Source organism: Sinocyclocheilus rhinocerous, unplaced genomic scaffold (genome assembly GCF_001515625.1).
Source record: "Sinocyclocheilus rhinocerous isolate Xijiao unplaced genomic scaffold, SAMN03320098_v1.1 scaffold1069, whole genome shotgun sequence".
In the NCBI taxonomy this organism is placed as follows: domain Eukaryota; kingdom Metazoa; phylum Chordata; class Actinopteri; order Cypriniformes; family Cyprinidae; genus Sinocyclocheilus; species Sinocyclocheilus rhinocerous.
Window position 1 is genome coordinate 2,134,838 of NW_015635541.1, and position 20,040 is coordinate 2,154,877.

Genomic DNA, 20,040 nt, shown 5'->3' on the forward strand with positions numbered 1-20,040 from the left:
AGGAGATAGCAGGAGGTTACAGAAATTCAGTACAGCACCTTCTGCCATTTTCAGACCACAATCAGTAAGACTCACACCTCGGACCGATCCGAGGAGAGAGAGAGAGAGAGAGAAAAATGGGACACCTCTATATTATATCTCAAAGATGGGGAAACGGTTTCTCTTTTTTTATATTTTCTCCCTTTACGCTGCAGAAAGCGGCCTCGCAAAGATGTTGACAAAACGCTGGAGGGTTCAATGGTATGCAAATGACAAAAATCTCTAGGTACACACGGCATAAGCCATTTAAAGGCAGTCGCAGCAGTGCTGAACATACTAGTGAGAAACATTTGTCATCATAGCCTTCTGAATTTATGAATAATTTCAACATCATTGCATTGCAAAAGAAAAGCTGCACAAAAAACATAAGCTGTGCTCTTTTTCTTTCTTTTGAAAGCATCTGTGATGCCATTCTATTCTTCCTTTGTGTCTTTGTGTTTGGCTGAGTGCTCTTCAACCACTGACTGTCGTGGCTTTTCTTACCCGTGGCGTTGGGAGGACACCTGTTGAAGGCCAGTTCCCCAGAGGGAGTTCTTCTCCACAGCATGGACACAGCATAATCCTCCGGGCATATTTCATAAGGAGCTATGGTTCAGGAATAAAATGTAGACACACTTTTAAAAGAAATAATTTTATTTTTTTTGCATTATTATTTAAAGAACATTAGAAAGATTACAAGTAATTGATGGTGGAGAATGGGGGAAATGGATCAGAATATAATGCAAGCCAATTTTAATTTTACATTGCCCACATATAAATGCCACAGAATTTTTGGTCATATAAATGCTGCAATATGATATAAGGAAGTAAAACTGTATTTCTAATGCACATATACAATTATATATTATATTATATTATATTATATTATATATGTTCTCTTTATGACTGGAAATCATAAATCACTGGCCAGTCATACTTAAAAATGTTTGTAAAGACATTCCCGTTCCATCAATTTAACTGCAAAACTAATTTCAAGCATTTGAGATTAGGGGAATGATTAATTCAGTCAACAATACCAGTTTTTATAACTGTCCTTGTAACATACCTAAGTGTGCATGTAAATGCATGTATATGCATGAACATAAAGCACTGTTTCCATGGAGACTGTTTCTAATAGATGAGAATTGCATGACATCATTTATGTGAAATTAAAAATCCATTACTGGTAAAAATTGTGTTGACCATTCCTCGCTGGAAAATACAATTATGGTATATGTTCATTACTTCTCAAACGAATAATAATCCAGTGCAAAAAAACGGACATGGATTTCTGAATGGAAAAGATAATTATCCCCGCATCCATCTCTCATTCACCCCTCTATGCCCATTCTGACATAATTGACTCTTGGGGCTCAATTATTCGCAGGGTTACCTGGGCAACGCTGCTCGCTGCATCTGTGGACCTCCTCCCCGCTGCCTTCGCATGGCTGCCCCGTGACCGCCAACCCCTGGCAAACACGTACCCTCCGCTGCCAACCACCATCACAGGACTTAGAACACCCACTCCACGGAGCCCAAGCGTTCCACTGTCCGTTAGCTGAAAGACAGATACAGGGGTCGAACAAAATAATGTGAAAACATAGAAAATGGGGAATGTTTATTCATTTAGTCAGGTATTGAGATGGCCAGGGTAGATTTTGGTTGAAGTTCATCTTGATGCTCCAACTGCACAGATTTTCTGATCATGACACTATAATTTTCGCATTTTAGCATTGGTGTCTGTGATTAAACTTTTAGCGATTGTAGCTCTTTCATGGATGCTGACTTTGTAAAGTTGGTCAGTTTTTGTGGAAACAGGTTCTTCTTTTTGCTGTGACTTTGCATCAGTAGTTCTGTGTCGACGGTCCCTATCATTCACCTTCGTCCAGTATTTCGCCTATTGGTTTTTGCCCATTATTCTTCTTTGCTGATGAAATCTTGACATGCTTTTTGTACACAGTCAAAAATGTAAAGACCACTGCTCTTAAAACCCCAAATAATTGGGCTGTTAAGGTTACAGATGCACCTGCTAAACAGGCTCCCATGATTTGCCCTTTTTGTAAGTCTATCAAGTCCCCTATTTCATCCACAACTTGTACTAAACACAGGTAAATACAACTTAAAGGGATACTTTAGCCAAAAATGACTGTCATTAATTCAGTCATCAATTCTGTCATTAATTACTCACCCTTGTGTCATTCCAAACCCGTAAGACCTTCGTTCATCTTCGGAACAAAAATTAAGATATGTTTAATGAAATCCGCCAGCTTTCTGACCCTGCATAGACAGCAATGCAACTGACACGTTCAAGGCTAGTAAGGACATCATTAAAACAGTCCACGTGACATCAGTGGTTTAACCGTAATGCTATAAAGCTACGCACAAATGCGCACATTCTCTTTTTGTGCGCAAAGAAAATAAGAAGATAAGAAATTGCTGAATAAAGTTGTTATTTTTGTTTTCTTTGCACACAAAAAGTGTAGTGTCTCGTAGCTTCATAGCATTACAGTTGAACCACTGATGTCACAATGACTATTCTGATAATGTTCTTACTACCTTTCTGGGCCTTGAAAGTGGTAGTTGTATTGCTATCTATGCAGAGACATAAAGCTCTCAGATTTCATCTAAAATATCATAATTTGTCTTACAGGTTTTCAATAGACATGACGGTGAGTAATTAATGACATAATTTTCTTTTTTGGGTGAACTATCCCTTTAAACTACACTGAGATACAATATAAAGAATAGAGACTCAAAGAATAGTCAACCGCTATATGTAGATGATCTGCACCTTCTTATTCTGTTCATTGTCTCTTACATTCCATCTTTCAAGCTCGATAATGACATTGCACCTTTATGTGGATGTGCACTCTTAAAAGTTATTCGAGCCATCTTCTGTGAAAGCTAAAGAATTACGACAAGTACAGTGCGGAACATTATAAAACACACTCGTTTGCAAAGGAGGGTTTGGCGCATTAAAAACCATCCAGTTTCTTGTCATGTTGACATGCTCTAGAGGCCAGAGATGCAATAAAACCAGACTTTTGGCAGAATTCGCTCTTGATTTAATTAATAAAATCATTACCACGATACTTGCAATGATCGGATATTTGTCTCTGCTTTACGAGCGTGAGGGCGCCCTACAACTGGGATAATAATTTCCCTCACTTTGCCAGTCCTGAAACACATTTTATGGTAAAGTTTTAAAAGGCTTCGAGATGTTTTACGGGCATCTAATGAACGGAGTAAAATATTGTTTCTTGGCATTGGAAAGGGAGAAATGAAAAAAGACAGATGTTGCCCTCAGCTGTGCTATAAATCATGTGTGAGAGAGAGGACATGTTCACCTGTAAACTAGCATTCACCTGTGCTGAATGTACACTAGTGCTCAAGGACACATTTACATTGACATTTAGACTATGTGGAGGCTGCAAGAATGTTACTTTAAAATCAATATATACGGTCAAATCATATAAAAGCACTGGGGTATACAGTATTTGACCTCTACGCAGCTTCATAAAAAAGCCTTTAATCAAGCCACCTCAATAAATGTGTCAAATAGTCTAGTTAAAAAAAGCCTTAATATCTGAACTTGTTCAAGCATTCAAGCAAATAAATATTCTACCATTCAAAGGCAAACATTTCTCACTCTTAGTCTACAGTATCAATTATCACATGTGTAAAGCTTCTCATAATTGACCTTCAGATATACAGTAAATAGATTTGCATTTGCAAGTGCTTGCAGTACGGAAATCCATTTACACCTTATATTATTTATAATCAAAGGTAAATTTGACCATTTCACATCATTTAGAATTTATTTCTTGTAGTTTTGACATTTTATCTCACATTTTCACCTGATATATCACAACTGCAACTCCATAGTTAAATACTGTATGTACAAGGAAAATTCAGCATTTAAATATAGGTCAACATCACTGTCAGTTCAATTTTGAATGCTGAACATTTTATGTCAACAAATATACGTCAACTGAAATATATAGAAATTTCGACCCTTTTTGATAGTTTTGAAATGTCACATTGTGTGACTCAAATTATATTTTTTATTAAAATTACTAATATTTGTTTTAAAAAAACTTACAAATATAATTTAATTATTGTAGTTTTTTCTTGTAGTTTTGACTTTATCTCACATTTTCACCTCATATATCAGAACTTCATGGTTAAACATTTGCATGGAAAGTCGGTTCCGAAAATACACGCAATGCAGCATTTAAATATTATGATACCGACATCACAGTCAGTTACATTTTGAATGTTGAATATTTTATCAATGTAAGTGAACTGAAATATATAGAAATAACATATAGACATTTCAGATGTGAACTCTGGAAAATAAATATTAATGTAACATTAAATTCCATACAAACAAAACATCTTCCATTTTAGCTTTGATGCTACAACATATCGCGCCTCACCCTGTAAGCAGCTTCAAACTCACTGAGACTCTCTGTTATCATGAACCATGTAGAGCAAGACTCTTACAGCTTACAAGCATCATGTTGAGGGGCCCCAGTATGTTTTAAAGAACTACCTGCCAGGCATACAGAGTATGTGCTCTCAAGCAAGACCCACCGCTATGGTCTATCAACACAGACTTAAGCTAATGCTCGACATAAAGTATATAGAAGAGATGTCTTGACTGTTGATATGATGTCATACTGTAGTTAGCCAGGGGTTCAAAGAAATCAAAGTTATATGGCCTTTTTTCCATATCTGATGTTATTTTATAAGATATTACATTTTTTAGTAAGTACAGACATATTTTTAGCAAAAACACAAATGTGAAAATTTAGTCTTTCTGTTCTGGGAAAATTAAATAAAACTATTGATGACTCATATTGTTCGCAATAGCATATTCTATTAATATTTGGGGGGGGGGAATCATAGCTACAATGCCTATAACCTTCTTTGATGATCATGTTTTTAATTTATTAGTTACTTTTTTTGTTACAAAAACAAACTGATATTTTTGGATTGAAAATCTATGATATTTATTAAAAATAAGCATTTTAATCCTACTGGGAAAATCCTATTGTTTTTTTATCAAAAGAACTAGGGTGATGCTAACATACAGGATGGCCTACAAAAATATGTATTCACTGCAGCGCTCTATAACAAATATGATCATCAAAAAATTCATGGGGTCATTAAAACTGTCCTACTGCTAAAAGATATTTCTCTTTTTTCCTTTTTGGATATCCCAGAGAGAGAACTGCTTTAAAAGTACTGAATGAAAAATATACACCTAGATTTCCCTTTGAGTTAATGAGATGTAGAAGGAACCTGTGTCGTACCTGTGCATTCAGGGTTGGAGCATTCTCTGCTCTCCGCCCAATGTCCTCTGCACTCAGATCCCCCATGAGCAGCCGCTGAGCACTGCCTCTTCCGCTGTTGAGTTCCGTTGGCACAGGTCACCGAGCAATCGCTCCACGCACTCCACTCCTGCCACTGCCCGTCCACTGAGGGCGCCCATGCAGAACGCAAAAACAGCATCCCAAATGGAGCAGAGAAAATATTGCAAAGAGAAGTAAGTTTCCTGAGCTGGGTTTAGCATCTTCTGATTAAGATGAATTTACCTGCCATATTTATGTCCTAAGTGTGTAATTTCTGTGCCACTAGAGGTACCAAATGGAATCGTAACCATTTGTCTGGTTCTACTTAGCATAACACCTACTCAAATAATAAAGCATGTTGCTTGCAACAGGTTATGGGTTTGAATGCATTAACTAATAAAATGTATACCTTTCGGTGCAAGTGGCTGTGGGTAAAAGCTTTTTCCATATGCATAAATGTTGAAAACATTAGTGGTGCTTTAGTATTTCATTTGCATGGGTGCAATTACTTTTCTGTGCAATGGTGCATGTGATTTTGGACAATGGGTAACCCATTTTAGCACCCATTCAGAACACCTTAAGATCCTCATAGCAACATGCTAAAAATGAAAATTAACACCTAAGGAATTACATAGCAATGCTCTGGAAACCACCTACAACAATCTTGTATAATGGTGGAACCTTCTGCCCTGGCAAAAAACAATCATATTTGTTCTGTAGAAATGCTATAATCGAGTTATATCTGGAATTCTGTTTTGAACAGAAATGACACATTTAACCTTTCAAGGTTAACTTTCTCATATATGGAACATTTGCTTCTATATAATTTCTGCTAGTATTGAAAAATTCACAATTATTTGAACACGAGTGCTTCAATTAGAATGTAATCAGGATCAGGACAGATATGATATATGAAACAGAGAGAGAGAGAGAGAGAGAGAGAGAGAGAAAGAAAAAAGATTGCATACATTTGGAATTAGGGCTACTGTCAGCCTGAATAACCCCATTAGCCCCAGGGAAAGAGGTAATAATACTGCCCGAGTGCCTTAGATAGCTCACTAACTAGCCAACATGACCCAGTAAAAGCTACTCCTGTAGTGAATATTCTGGTCTTGTGATGTGTTCCACTCTCAATCCAGAAGAAATTTGTTGAAAACGGTGGAGGATTTTCATCACACGTGAGCTCTGAGGTCAACTTTAAAAGACTCAGACCAAAATATGCAAGCCAGAATTTGGCAACAGCACAAGCTCTGAGTGAGCTGATGCTACAAAACACAACACAGAGATGTAAAGAGGGGCTAATTGCTTCTTTTTTTTTGCTGAATGGGACGAGACTTTTAAAGCATGAGACCAACAAAGCTAACCAAGATTAGACAATGTGTTACAGTACTTACCCATCTACAGTGTATAGAAACTCTAAGTGGCTATCATTCACAGACAATTGTGCTTATGTGATTTTCACTTCAGCTCTACAGTAGGCTGAGTCTAAAACTGTGTTTCTCTCAGCCTTGCGGGTTTTATTGCACGCCACACGTGGTTGCTTTCAACATGCCAAGAAGCCTTGTGAGCGTATCCATTCCCTCTCTGTCCCACGTAATAAACTATTCCGTAATTGATCCTGTAATGTTCCACCGCTGCCAGCTGCTGCTTACTCCCCAGAGCCACCTCCATGTGAGATGAGCTTTGATTCTTTATAGACAGGATCAAACATTGAGGGGATTCCATGTCAGGCCTAATTCCACCAAATCATTCTCAGAGGACGGTGGCTCACAAACGCATCCAAATTAGTGGAGTGGTCTTCAATTTACAACAAAACTGATTACAGTTAGAGAACGGCTAGAAAAGCAAGAGGCTCAGGGGAACATGGAGGCATCAGATTCGGAAAAGAGAGAGAATGACTCCATAGAGAAGAGAGACAAGATGAGAAAAGAAGAGAAGACAAAAGGAAAGACGAGGAGAAGAAACAAGGAAAAGATGTGAGACAAGAAGAGAAAAGATGAGATGATAGGAGATATGAGATAAGTATAGGAAGAGAAGGGAAGAGAACAACAAAAAAGAAGAAACAAGAAGAGAAAAGGAAACAACAGAGGAGAAGAGCAAAGACAAAATGAGGTGAAATGAGGCAAGATAAGAGAAAAGATAAGAAGAGACATGAAAATAAGTACAGAAGAGATGAGACAAGAAGAAAAGTGAATAAGCAAGACAAGAAAAGCAAAGATGAGACAAGAAAAAGATATGAGACTAGACAAGAAGAGAGGACAAGAAAAGAGTACAGAACAAAACAAAAGTGGAGACAAAAGGAGAAAAGGAAAGGACAAGAGAAGAGAAGAGAAGAGAAGAGAAGAGAAGAGAAGAGAAGAGAAGAGAAGAGAAGAGAAGAGAAGAGAAGAGAAGAGAAGAGAAGAGACAAGATAAGACGAGATGAGGCAAGATCAGAAGGGAAGGGAAGGGAAGGGAAGAGATGAGACAAGAAGAGAATAGGAGATGTGAGCTGAGACAAGAAGAGAAGAGAAGAGGTGAAACAAAAGGAGAAAAGGAGGAGAAGAGAACTGAAGAAGAGATGAGAAGATATAAGATGAAAAAAGAAACGACAAGCACAGAGAAGATGAGACAAAATGAGACGAGAAGAGACCAGATGAGAAGAAAAGAGCACAATTGAGACATGAAAGAGAAGAGAGGACAAGAAAACAGAACAGGAGAGGCAAAAGAAGATAACAGAGGAAAAAACACAGATGATATAAGACAAGAAGAGATGAGAAGATGCAAGATGAGAAAAGAAGAGCACAGACAAGATGAGACAAAATGAGATGAGAAGACAGCACAGATGATACAACAGAATAGAAGGGAACAATACAGAACGGAACAGACAGTTCGAGACAATTGGAGAAAAGAAACAAGAGAACAGATAAGGTGAGGCAAGATAAGACAGGATGAGTTGAGATGAGACGTGAGGATGGGAGAAAGCAGTGTATCTGAAGCGCACAGACCTGGACAGAGGGCAATGTTGCAGAGTTTGCTCTGGGTCTCGGGTCCCTCACACGCTCTTCCTCCTGGCAAAAAACAATCATATTTGTTCTGTAGAAATGCTATAATCGAGTTATATCTGGAATTCTGTTTTGAACAGAAATGACACATTTAACCTTTCAAGGTTAACTTTCTCATATATGGAACATTTGCTTCTATATAATTTCTGCTAGTATTGAAAAATTCACAATTATTTGAACACGAGTGCTTCAATTAGAATGTAATCAGGATCAGGACAGATATGATATATGAAACAGAGAGAGAGAGAGAGAGAGAGAGAGAGAGAAAGAAAAAAGATTGCATACATTTGGAATTAGGGCTACTGTCAGCCTGAATAACCCCATTAGCCCCAGGGAAAGAGGTAATAATACTGCCCGAGTGCCTTAGATAGCTCACTAACTAGCCAACATGACCCAGTAAAAGCTACTCCTGTAGTGAATATTCTGGTCTTGTGATGTGTTCCACTCTCAATCCAGAAGAAATTTGTTGAAAACGGTGGAGGATTTTCATCACACGTGAGCTCTGAGGTCAACTTTAAAAGACTCAGACCAAAATATGCAAGCCAGAATTTGGCAACAGCACAAGCTCTGAGTGAGCTGATGCTACAAAACACAACACAGAGATGTAAAGAGGGGCTAATTGCTTCTTTTTTTTTGCTGAATGGGACGAGACTTTTAAAGCATGAGACCAACAAAGCTAACCAAGATTAGACAATGTGTTACAGTACTTACCCATCTACAGTGTATAGAAACTCTAAGTGGCTATCATTCACAGACAATTGTGCTTATGTGATTTTCACTTCAGCTCTACAGTAGGCTGAGTCTAAAACTGTGTTTCTCTCAGCCTTGCGGGTTTTATTGCACGCCACACGTGGTTGCTTTCAACATGCCAAGAAGCCTTGTGAGCGTATCCATTCCCTCTCTGTCCCACGTAATAAACTATTCCGTAATTGATCCTGTAATGTTCCACCGCTGCCAGCTGCTGCTTACTCCCCAGAGCCACCTCCATGTGAGATGAGCTTTGATTCTTTATAGACAGGATCAAACATTGAGGGGATTCCATGTCAGGCCTAATTCCACCAAATCATTCTCAGAGGACGGTGGCTCACAAACGCATCCAAATTAGTGGAGTGGTCTTCAATTTACAACAAAACTGATTACAGTTAGAGAACGGCTAGAAAAGCAAGAGGCTCAGGGGACACACGGAGGCATCAGATTCAGAAAAGAGAGAGAATGACTCAGTAGAGAAGTGAGACGTGATGAGTAAAGAAGAGAAGACAAAGGAAAGACAAGAGGAGAAGAAACAAGGCTAGAAAAGATTTGAGACAAGAGAAAAGATGAGATGATAGGAGATATGAGATAAGTATAGGAAGAGAAGGGAAGAGAACAACAAAAAAGAAGAAACAAGAAGAGAAAAGGAAACAACAGAGGAGAAGAGCAAAGACAAAATGAGGTGAAATGAGGCAAGATAAGAGAAAAGATAAGAAGAGACATGAAAATAAGTACAGAAGAGATGAGACAAGAAGAAAAGTGAATAAGCAAGACAAGAAAAGCAAAGATGAGACAAGAAAAAGATATGAGACTAGACAAGAAGAGAGGACAAGAAAAGAGTACAGAACAAAACAAAAGTGGAGACAAAAGGAGAAAAGGAAAGGACAAGAGAAGAGAAGAGAAGAGAAGAGAAGAGAAGAGAAGAGAAGAGAAGAGAAGAGAAGAGAAGAGAAGAGAAGAGAAGAGAAGAGAAGAGAAGAGAAGAGAAGAGAAGAGAAGAGAAGAGAAGAGAAGAGAAGAGAAGAGAAGAGAAGAGACAAGATAAGACGAGATGAGGCAAGATCAGAAGGGAAGGGAAGGGAAGGGAAGAGATGAGACAAGAAGAGAATAGGAGATGTGAGCTGAGACAAGAAGAGAAGAGAAGAGGTGAAACAAAAGGAGAAAAGGAGGAGAAGAGAACTGAAGAAGAGATGAGAAGATATAAGATGAAAAAAGAAACGACAAGCACAGAGAAGATGAGACAAAATGAGACGAGAAGAGACCAGATGAGAAGAAAAGAGCACAATTGAGACATGAAAGAGAAGAGAGGACAAGAAAACAGAACAGGAGAGGCAAAAGAAGATAACAGAGGAAAAAACACAGATGATATAAGACAAGAAGAGATGAGAAGATGCAAGATGAGAAAAGAAGAGCACAGACAAGATGAGACAAAATGAGATGAGAAGACAGCACAGATGATACAACAGAATAGAAGGGAACAATACAGAACGGAACAGACAGTTCGAGACAATTGGAGAAAAGAAACAAGAGAACAGATAAGGTGAGGCAAGATAAGACAGGATGAGTTGAGATGAGACGTGAGGATGGGAGAAAGCAGTGTATCTGAAGCGCACAGACCTGGACAGAGGGCAATGTTGCAGAGTTTGCTCTGGGTCTCGGGTCCCTCACACGCTCTTCCTCCGTGCTGGGGTGGAGTGCACATCCGAGTGCGGGTGCGATGACCCCTCCCACAGGTGAAAGAGCAGAGGCTCCACGGAGACCACTCTTCCCACACACCGTGCACTGCCAACAGAGGACAAGAGTTAAGACACATACACACCGCTCATGGCACGCACACACAAACACACACCCCCACACACAGCCTTATTCAAATGCAGCAGTGAAACACCTCCAGCACCGACTCAGCGAGCCTGTTTATCAACAGCTGTTACACAGCCGCAATGAATCCAAACAACTGCATCATTTCCCCTTTTCTTTACAATTTACCTTTCCCAATCCCATACCACTCCACCCCCATCCCGAGCACCACGGCTGATGACATTCTTTTGTCTTAGCGTGATGAAAGACGTGCCGGGAGGGCTGCCGCAGCTGCGCTGAATTGGTCTCGGCTCTCTTAGCGTACTTATCAAAGTCCCAGGTGTATGTTCTGCGCACGCACTTACTGGGGCTTAATCCAGTCATCAGTGTCAAGACTGCTGGGCACCATTTCCCCTCCAAACGTCAAATTCCCCTCTCTAATGCTCTTACTGTATAATGAAAACTCCAATCCCACTCAAAGAGCATTAATTAAAAACAAACTCTCGTTGAAGCACTCATGGAAAGCCGGCCTTTGCAAAAACCAGCTCAATGACTTTGCCATTAACAGGAAGCTTTTTTACTTGCGGTTGGACTCTCATCTATAAGGGGATAAGAGGTGATGTCACCAAACATATGCCATTCTTCTTACTTTATTTAAAGGTATGCAGATGGACTAGATGAGTAGTTTTACACAAGTGGGTTGTGAACCAAGAATAGGTTCTAAATACTAACTACATAACAATGCAGTTGCAATAGCAAAATAAATAGGTTTCTAAAAAAACATTTTTGTTGTCTACAAAGTCTATAGATCCAGTTCTACTGTATTTTTGCGCATATTTATTTGAAGCTACCAAAGAAATGAATCATTTTATTCAGCAAAAATGCTTCATATTTTTGGTTTCCACATTTTCAACATTGATAATAATAATAAATGTCACTTAAGAACCAAATCAGCATATTATAAGGATTTCTGAAAGATCGTGTGACACTGAAGACTGGAGTAATGGCTACTGAAAATTCAGCTTTGCCATCACAAAAATTAATTACATTCTAAAACATTATAATAGAAAATGAGCAAGAGGGTGGCTAACCGCACACTGATCCACTCAAGACTAAAAAGTCTACAAAAATAAAATTTTTATAAATTGCATTGTGCAAAAGTGCAAAGTGCATTAAGTGAGCACTGAAGATAGCAATGTGCTGAAACGTTTGCTTGCTTGCTTGCTCGTGTCCATCTGTTTTTAATTCACATGCACTTTGCACAATGCAATTTATAAAAATTAAAAACATGTTTTTGTAGACTTTTTAGTCTTGAGTGGATCAGTGTGCGGTTAGCCACCCTCTTGCTCATTTTCAAGTATCCTACTGGCTCTATGCACCTGCAGTACAAGGAACTATTTTTTGGAGCGCTACAATTTTCTCAAGTAAAACATTATAATAGAAAACATTTATTTTTAATAGTAAAAATATTGCACAATAATACAGATTTTCTGTTCTTTTAATCAATAAATGCAGCCTTGGTGAGCATAACAGACTTCTTTCAAAATGTATTACAAAAAAAATAAAATCTTATTGACCAGTAGACTAAGTTAGGTATGCCAACATGGTCAGCTTATTTGACATCCTCTCATCAATGAAAACCAAGAACAAAACTACCCAAGACAAAATTAAATTTAGCCAATTTTCCTATTCAGCCATATTATTTTGGTTTATTTTACTATATCTATATGCTTTCCTTTAAGTACATTTTTGTTCACTTTTAAGTATTGTGTTGGATCGCCACTTGATATTCAATGTAAAAAAAAAAAAAAAACAAAAAAAAACATTTGAGGCATTTCAAATAAATTGCCCCATTTTTCAACCCCTCATAAAACCAGTGCACTGTTTGATTTGTCTCAAAAAATGTCCATAGGGGAACGTGGATTAGCTGGGATGAGTTACGTCTTTATTTTGAACTCTTCTATATATGCAGCCGAATATATAAACTTTCCCAAACAATAAAACACATACTGTAGTGTGAAAGCCTTGTGTACTAGTACATAACTTATTCCCCTAATGCTTTTATTTTGCTGCATAACACAGTAAAATGATGTAAATAAGGGTTGCCCTCAAAAGAAAAGCAATGTTGTGCTCAATTAGGTTGTTGTCCAAGCTAGTCCAGAGGGGGAATAAATGGTTTTATTTGAGCATTCAAGAGACATGGTGGTCTTATTTTCAATCCCTAGCCTTATGTCATTTATATGTGCCTGCAAGCCTTTTCCAACACCAAACTGATCTGAAAAGATTTTTTCAGTTGGTTAAAAAAATTCTGCACTCAATGGCAAATGTGAACATCATTTTTAATCTTGGATGCAAAGCTGCTCCATTAACGTTGCTTAAATTTATGTTCAGGAAAGTTAATTAGCAACATACATAAATCCTTCCCTTGACTGTAAGCAAAAAGTGAAATTTCATAGCCGTTTTAGCGTCTTGGTTACTTTTATATAGCATGGTCAAAGATTACTGTTTATAAACCAAATTATTAAAGCTAACAATAATGATTTCACTATGTGAAACTATGATAGCATATGTGTCAGTGAGATATGCCTGTATATTTTTCATAGCATAGGGAAAGGCTGTATATCTATAATGCTGTGTAAACCACATTGATTCAGCCACATAAAAAATCTTAAAAGAGCTGAATTGCCATTTTAGAGCTAATGGTGTAAACAAAACAAGTCTCTTTTCATGCCCTTTTACTTAAAATAAAAATCCAGTTAGCTTGTGACATAAGTTCAATGCTGCTGAGGTAACATGTAAACAGCATTAATTTACCGATACCAAAAGTCCTAAAAGGGCTGAACTGCATTTTCAGAGCTTGTGATGAAGGGAAAAAACAACAAGCCTCTCTTCACGCCCTTTTACTTGAAATAAAAATTCGGTTAGCTGGTGACAGCAAGTTCAATGGTGCTGAAGTATTGTTGAGCCCAACTCCATTAAGATGGCACCTCCGAAAATGATGAATTAAAGGTCGATACCTCCAGTAATTAAAGATTTGAAAACAAGAGGGTAATTCAGGTCGCTTTTCTGCCCACAGGGGGATAGATTAGTCTTTTTTCCCTTTCTTCTACATTTTTCTTCTGCATGCACCAACAAACACTCTTCTGACAAGTTTCGCTTTGTGTTTGATTAAGGCTTGTGTTGGAATTGAATAAAACGCTCAGCTAAGTCATACATTGAGAAGAGGAACATGAAAAGAGTGACACAAGAAAGAAGGAGCAACATAAAACCAACATATGACAAGATGAATGACCAAATACACAACTGGAAAAATCAGAGCAGACACAAATATCACTAATAATTATAAAAATAATAATAATACCTTTAACATAAAAAATGTAATATGAAGCAATGAAAGCAAATAAACAAATAATGACAGCAATTTTCTTGCCCTGAATGATGAAAGATACAGATTCTGAAGGACAGTCCAGTGTCTGTGACTAACACTACCTGGGCAGGGGGCAGTGTTATTGCACACCCTGGATTCTCTTAAAGGGCCGCTGCAGTGTGATCCGTATGGTGAGACACATGTTCTTGTTCGCACCTGCGACCCTTGACCGCATGTAACTGAGCAAGAGCTCCACTGGGACCACTCCTCAGCACCAGGGTCACCTGTAGGAGAAGGGTGACACCAGTTAAAAGCAGTAACATGGTCATGTGACACCCAGAGGGGGTGGAGCCAGTAGGAGCAGGAGGGGCCTCACTAAGTTACACACTAAAAAGCCACAGTAAATCTTAAAGGCTCCAAGAGCAATTGGAACAAGCTCAAAAGGAGCATCTTATACAGTATATTGGATATGATCCTGCCTGAATAACTTTCAGGGCTCAGCTGTCCCGGAGCAGAAACACCCGGTCCTGCTAATGGTAAATAGAGATTTACTTTTCTGCAAAGTTTAGCTCAAACACACGCATCAATTTAGATCCTTGATAAGCTTGGTTTAGACGAGTTTGGTTAGAGTTACAGCTAGGCTGCTTCCAAAACTGGAAAAAAGCTAACATAATGTCTACTACATTTTCATTTAATCAGAAATAGTCTGAATAGTTCACTCAAAAATGAGTCTTCATTTATCCACCGTCAGGTCATTTCAAATCTGTATGACTTTCTTATATTTTAAGGAATGCTTCAGTCGATTTGTCCATAAAATGCATTTCAGAACAACACTTGATATTACTGACTTTCACTGTATGGACAAAAAAATAAATAAATAACAGGCATTTTTCAAAATATCTTCTTTTAGGTTTCACAGAAGAAAGTCCTTCAGGTTTGACATGATATGAGGGTAATAACTGCTGACAGAATTTTCATTTTTGGGTGAACTGTCCCTAATTATTTCTCATGATCCTCTGTGTGCGTTTGCTTAAAGGAATAAAAATGATGTCTGACAGAGCAATTGAAAGTTTAGTTTATAAATATAATTTATAACTTATGGGCCCGGTTTCATAGACAGGGCTTAGCCTAAGCCAGGATTAGGCCATAGTTCAATTAGGACATTTAAGTAATTTTTTATAAACATGCCTTAGAAAAAAGCATTACTGGTGTGCATCTTAAGACAAAACAAAGGCACTGACATGCTTTAAGATCAGTCAGTGCAAGTTTCTTTCAGTTGAAACAGCTCAGATTTACATTTTAGTCTAGGACTAGGCTTAAGCCTTGTCTGTGAAACCGGGGGATGGTGATATAGTTTAAAACGTAATAACTTACGATTCCATTTCAGCTGAGAAATAAGCATTAAATATTCATTAGATTATCTCTAAGCTCACTTGAATTTGTTCTAGATCATTAGACATCATGGTGCGGTTTCAAACCAGTTTCCTTAGGAAGTACCTTCATATGGACATGCTGTCTGTTAAATCGCTGACTGACTGGGAGGCAAGACATCTAGCTTTGGTTTCAGACAGCTAAACTCTGCAGGAAGGAAGATTTCCAGGAGCACAAATGAGCAAACTTGTCCTGGCATGGCCCATATATGATACTGGAATTAAACATAATACAATCTACAAATATATCGAAAGATTGCATTGACAGATCACAATAAAAACATTCAAAATCCTGATTTATGAATGATTAATACATTTATGCATATTCAAAGCAGGATCATATCCATTTTACTGTGTGGCCACAAAATAGATATCATAATGGGAGCTTTTATTATATTAGCATCCTAAAATACTAAGGTTTAACTTCATATTTATATTTTAAAATCATGCATGCAACCAATTAGATGAAATAAACTGAAAGGAAAAAGGCAAACAAAACTAATAGATGAAATATAGAAAATATGATATACTATGCAGAATGCATGCAACATGGCTTCTAAAAGTTAGAGAATGATCTTTGATGAGAGTTAGTTTTCTACTAACTACAGTTGCACAGAAGAACAGACCTCTGGCCCTCAGTCTAGACTGTGCTTCACTCTTTTAGATCTCTGATCTCCTGGATTTATGCTAAAGCTTTTTGTCTCTTTGAAGCAAAATCAATTAGAATTGGAGATTGTCAAGAAAAAAGGGGATGGTTTGCGTTTCCCCCAACATATTCAGCAGATCACAGCAATTTTCGGTAGCGCTGGTCACATTTCAGAATCACATGATGGAAGAACTTTCTATGTTGAATCCAAACAATCAAAGCTGTTAGAAGTTCCATCTGATTATGGTTCTGAGCTGGAAACATTATGATTTACCAACTGTAATGTCAATTCAATCACTGGCATTCTTTGCTGGCATTGATTGCTACATAAAGTTGTTATAATTGTTGATTTGAAAGCATAGGCTGCTTTCTTGCAAATACATAGAGCTTAGCTTTGTGTTTTATATCTGTTCACTAAATACTGCACTCTGGATCGCCTGTAATTCCCAATGAGCAATTGCATGGCCAGACCAAGCACTAATAAGACATTTGATTTTCTGAGAATTTGACACTGCCAAACATTTAATAAGCAAGAAAACTGTCTCCCTAAGAGCACATGTTATCAATATCCACAATATAAAAATCCAATTGCCATGTGATGCTGAATAAAGGGATAGTATGCAAAGGAAAAAGTTGAACTTAAACCTTTAACGTTTTAATATGAATCAACAAATAATTAGTTTCATTAAATTTGATTTATGTTTCTATTTTTTATTATTTTTAAGTCAAGTCCCATTAAAACAGTTCAGCTAAAGTCTAATGAGAATGAAATAATTTAGGCTTATATGCTCAAAATATACGCAACTTTCTGGTTGCTTGTTGACTCAAGATTGGTTTGTTTGTACTAACTTCCAGAGATTCTACTGGCAATGACCTTGGGTACATATGGACAATTTCCTCTGCCATTCTCAGCGATTAGATTAGATTGAAAGGTGGATCAACTCTGGATGAAGTGGTACAACTCAGACAATCTGAAAATGAGAAACTAAATGCAGGATGAATGACATTCTGTTCAGATTTTCATTTATAAATGGAAATAAATAAACACATAAAAGACCGATTGGAATGGAAACAAGGTTGTTAAGGTTTAGTATGCACAATGATTTGCAACTTAAACAATGTTAAGTGCTACACAAATGTCACAAATATACAAAAAGGTGCAAAACTTAAACGTCCCTCCCCATAATAGCTACAGGTCATATAGAGTTCATGCAGGAAACAAATAAAAAATAAAAAATAAAAACAGGGAAATTAAAGCAAAGGAAAAGAAAGAGAAACATCTTCAGGTTTCTACAGGCCTTGTTTTTTTGGCACTTTAAAGGTAATATATCAGGGTTATGTCATCTCTAAACAGCTGGATAACCACACATGTTTACTGTTAAGTGTTAACCATTTAATTGTCTTGTAGTTAATCATAAGTTTAACAAGTCTGGGTTATATTTATTGCTTTTAGTGCTTAAAAAAGTCATAAAAACTGTCAAAAACAAATAGAAACCAGAAACCCAATTGAGCATGGTGTCAGTTAGCAGAAATGGCCAATTCTGTTGTTTTTCCTTAACGCATTAACCAAGTAGAAGAGGGACAAAAAATAAATATGATAAATAAACATTGTCACTTAAAGGTGCAGTACAGAAGATAGCATGCAAGTGACTTAAGATGAAAATTAAGTTTAGTTTACATAGGAAAGGAAAGAAGCATAACTATTGTATTACCAGTTTGTGCCATAAATTTAGCAGATTCATCTCGCTCCTGTAGGCCCTTTGTGTCATGTACTGATCTTGGCCGCTGACTTTTTACAGTATGTTCTCCGATCATTCCATATTCTAGGGACAGAATAGAGGTTCATGAAAACTAGGCTTTGATACAAAATCTTCAGAAAGAGAGAGAGAAAAGGGGAAAAAAGAGCTTAGCACAATTCTGGAACGTAGAGGTGGCTCGCAGTACATGGCTTTAAAACAAAATAAAAGTATATCACACATGGACAGCTTTATTTAACTTGTCACTCTTGTCTTTTAGCTTTAGCCTTTCTAGGAAAGCAAAGAACAGTGCACAGAACGGTTTATCAGTGGTGAGCTGGGAGCATTAATTGAGCTTAGAAGCACAGCTATGACACATAGAAACACATGCAAAATCAACTTACACTGGCTTTTTAACAAGACGTTGAATTAACCTCCACCCCTCCCCTCCCGAAAACAAACAAAAAAGAAAGGATAAAAAAAAGAGAAAGGAAAATGTGTAAGCCATTGGAAAGCCACAGAGGAAGGAAGGGGGGTGGCGAGGGAAGGGGGGTGTCATGGACATGCTAGATTGATCCACAGTGCCTGCAACAGATCCAGGCTTTTGGAATAATTAGTTAGTTAAGACCCAGAATTAGTAAAGGAATTATGTGCTGTTATATCTAACAGAATATCAAACGATGAATTATCTCGCAATTGTATGCTAAGCTGTGTATCACTCGTTTTGGATTAATTACACTCTTTTCAGCACAACAATATGGCTAATTTCTCCTTCTTCTTATCATAATCAATTAATTCATTAAAACTGTTTTGTCAGAAACAAATACAGTGTCCTGATTCGAAAAGCCTCGCTGCGAGCGTAATTGTTTCCCCTCTATGAGTTGCTTTTTGAAACTTCCTTCTATTTTTACTTGTCGCAATCCATGTATAAAGCATCTTTAGGGGGTTGCAGTCTTGTTTTCAATGCATGTTTCATAGATGGAGTTGAAACAGATCAAAAGCAATAAGACACAGCCATGCTTCCATTGCTAATTGGGAATTACTTCATTGATGTAAGAGGTAAAAGAAGGCACGATGTCTTTTACTTCAAGTTTTTTAATGCCAGAAGAACAGAAAACTTGATGTTACAACAGCGAGAAGCAAAGCTTTGAGGTGAAAGGCTGTGTATTTAAAAGCTACACTGAGTATAATGCAGTTATGGAAGACTTCAGGCCTGCGGCTGCAAGAGCCATTTGGTCATACACATGTTTATGGCTCTGTCCTTGACCCAGGTGGGCCCAGAGCATTTCCCCACTCCCTTTCTGCTTTCTCCAGTACAACTTAAAAAAAAAAAAGCATACAAATTCAAAGCACTGCCTCGTCCATGCCCACAGAACATAACATACTGTTTAAATTATAGCAATGTCACACTGCAACATAAGTCACAAAAACATTGTTAGTGTGGGTGGCAAGGGGCTGTCCTCAAGCAACACATTTTTATTTCTCTGACACAATCCCATACTGGAACTGCATTTGAAGATGTTACAAGTGGGAATGTGTGTAGGGATAATAAATCAGGAATTTTATAAATTTTTCTACTTCAGTCTTGGCATGTTCACCCAAAAATGACATTTTACTGAAAATGTTGCTGAAAAAAGATGTAAATGAGTTCGATTCTTCATTGGAATAGATTTGGAAAAATTTAGCATTACATCACTTGCTCAGTAATGGATCCTCTGTAGTGATTCGCTGAAAAACAGCTGATCCTTAAAGAGCTGATAAAACAGCACGATACTCTTCATGACTCCAGTCTATCAATTAACATCTTGTGAAGCAAAAAGCTGCGCGTTTATAATAAATCCATCATTAAGATGTTTTTCACTTCAAACCATTGCTTCCGGCTAAAATACAAGTAC

General features: G+C 37.6%; 1 protein-coding gene across 3 annotated transcripts in view; it reads right to left on the bottom strand.

Moving 5' to 3' along the window:
* Positions 1 to 20,040, bottom strand: part of LOC107747274 (adhesion G protein-coupled receptor B3-like) — a 168,202-nt gene that overhangs the window by 69,496 nt on the left and 78,666 nt on the right. For 2 of the 3 annotated variants that reach the window (XM_016561742.1, XM_016561740.1), the window contains exons 3-8: positions 18,122 to 18,232; positions 14,456 to 14,617; positions 10,787 to 10,951; positions 5,337 to 5,501; positions 1,412 to 1,576; positions 523 to 624 (exon numbers count right to left, since the gene is read on the bottom strand). In XM_016561742.1, the coding sequence (XP_016417228.1) occupies positions 523 to 624; positions 1,412 to 1,576; positions 5,337 to 5,501; positions 10,787 to 10,951; positions 14,456 to 14,617; positions 18,122 to 18,232 (870 nt within the window). The remainder of the gene's footprint in view (positions 1 to 522; positions 625 to 1,411; positions 1,577 to 5,336; positions 5,502 to 10,786; positions 10,952 to 14,455; positions 14,618 to 18,121; positions 18,233 to 20,040) is intronic. The other variant, XM_016561741.1, reaches the window with a different exon arrangement.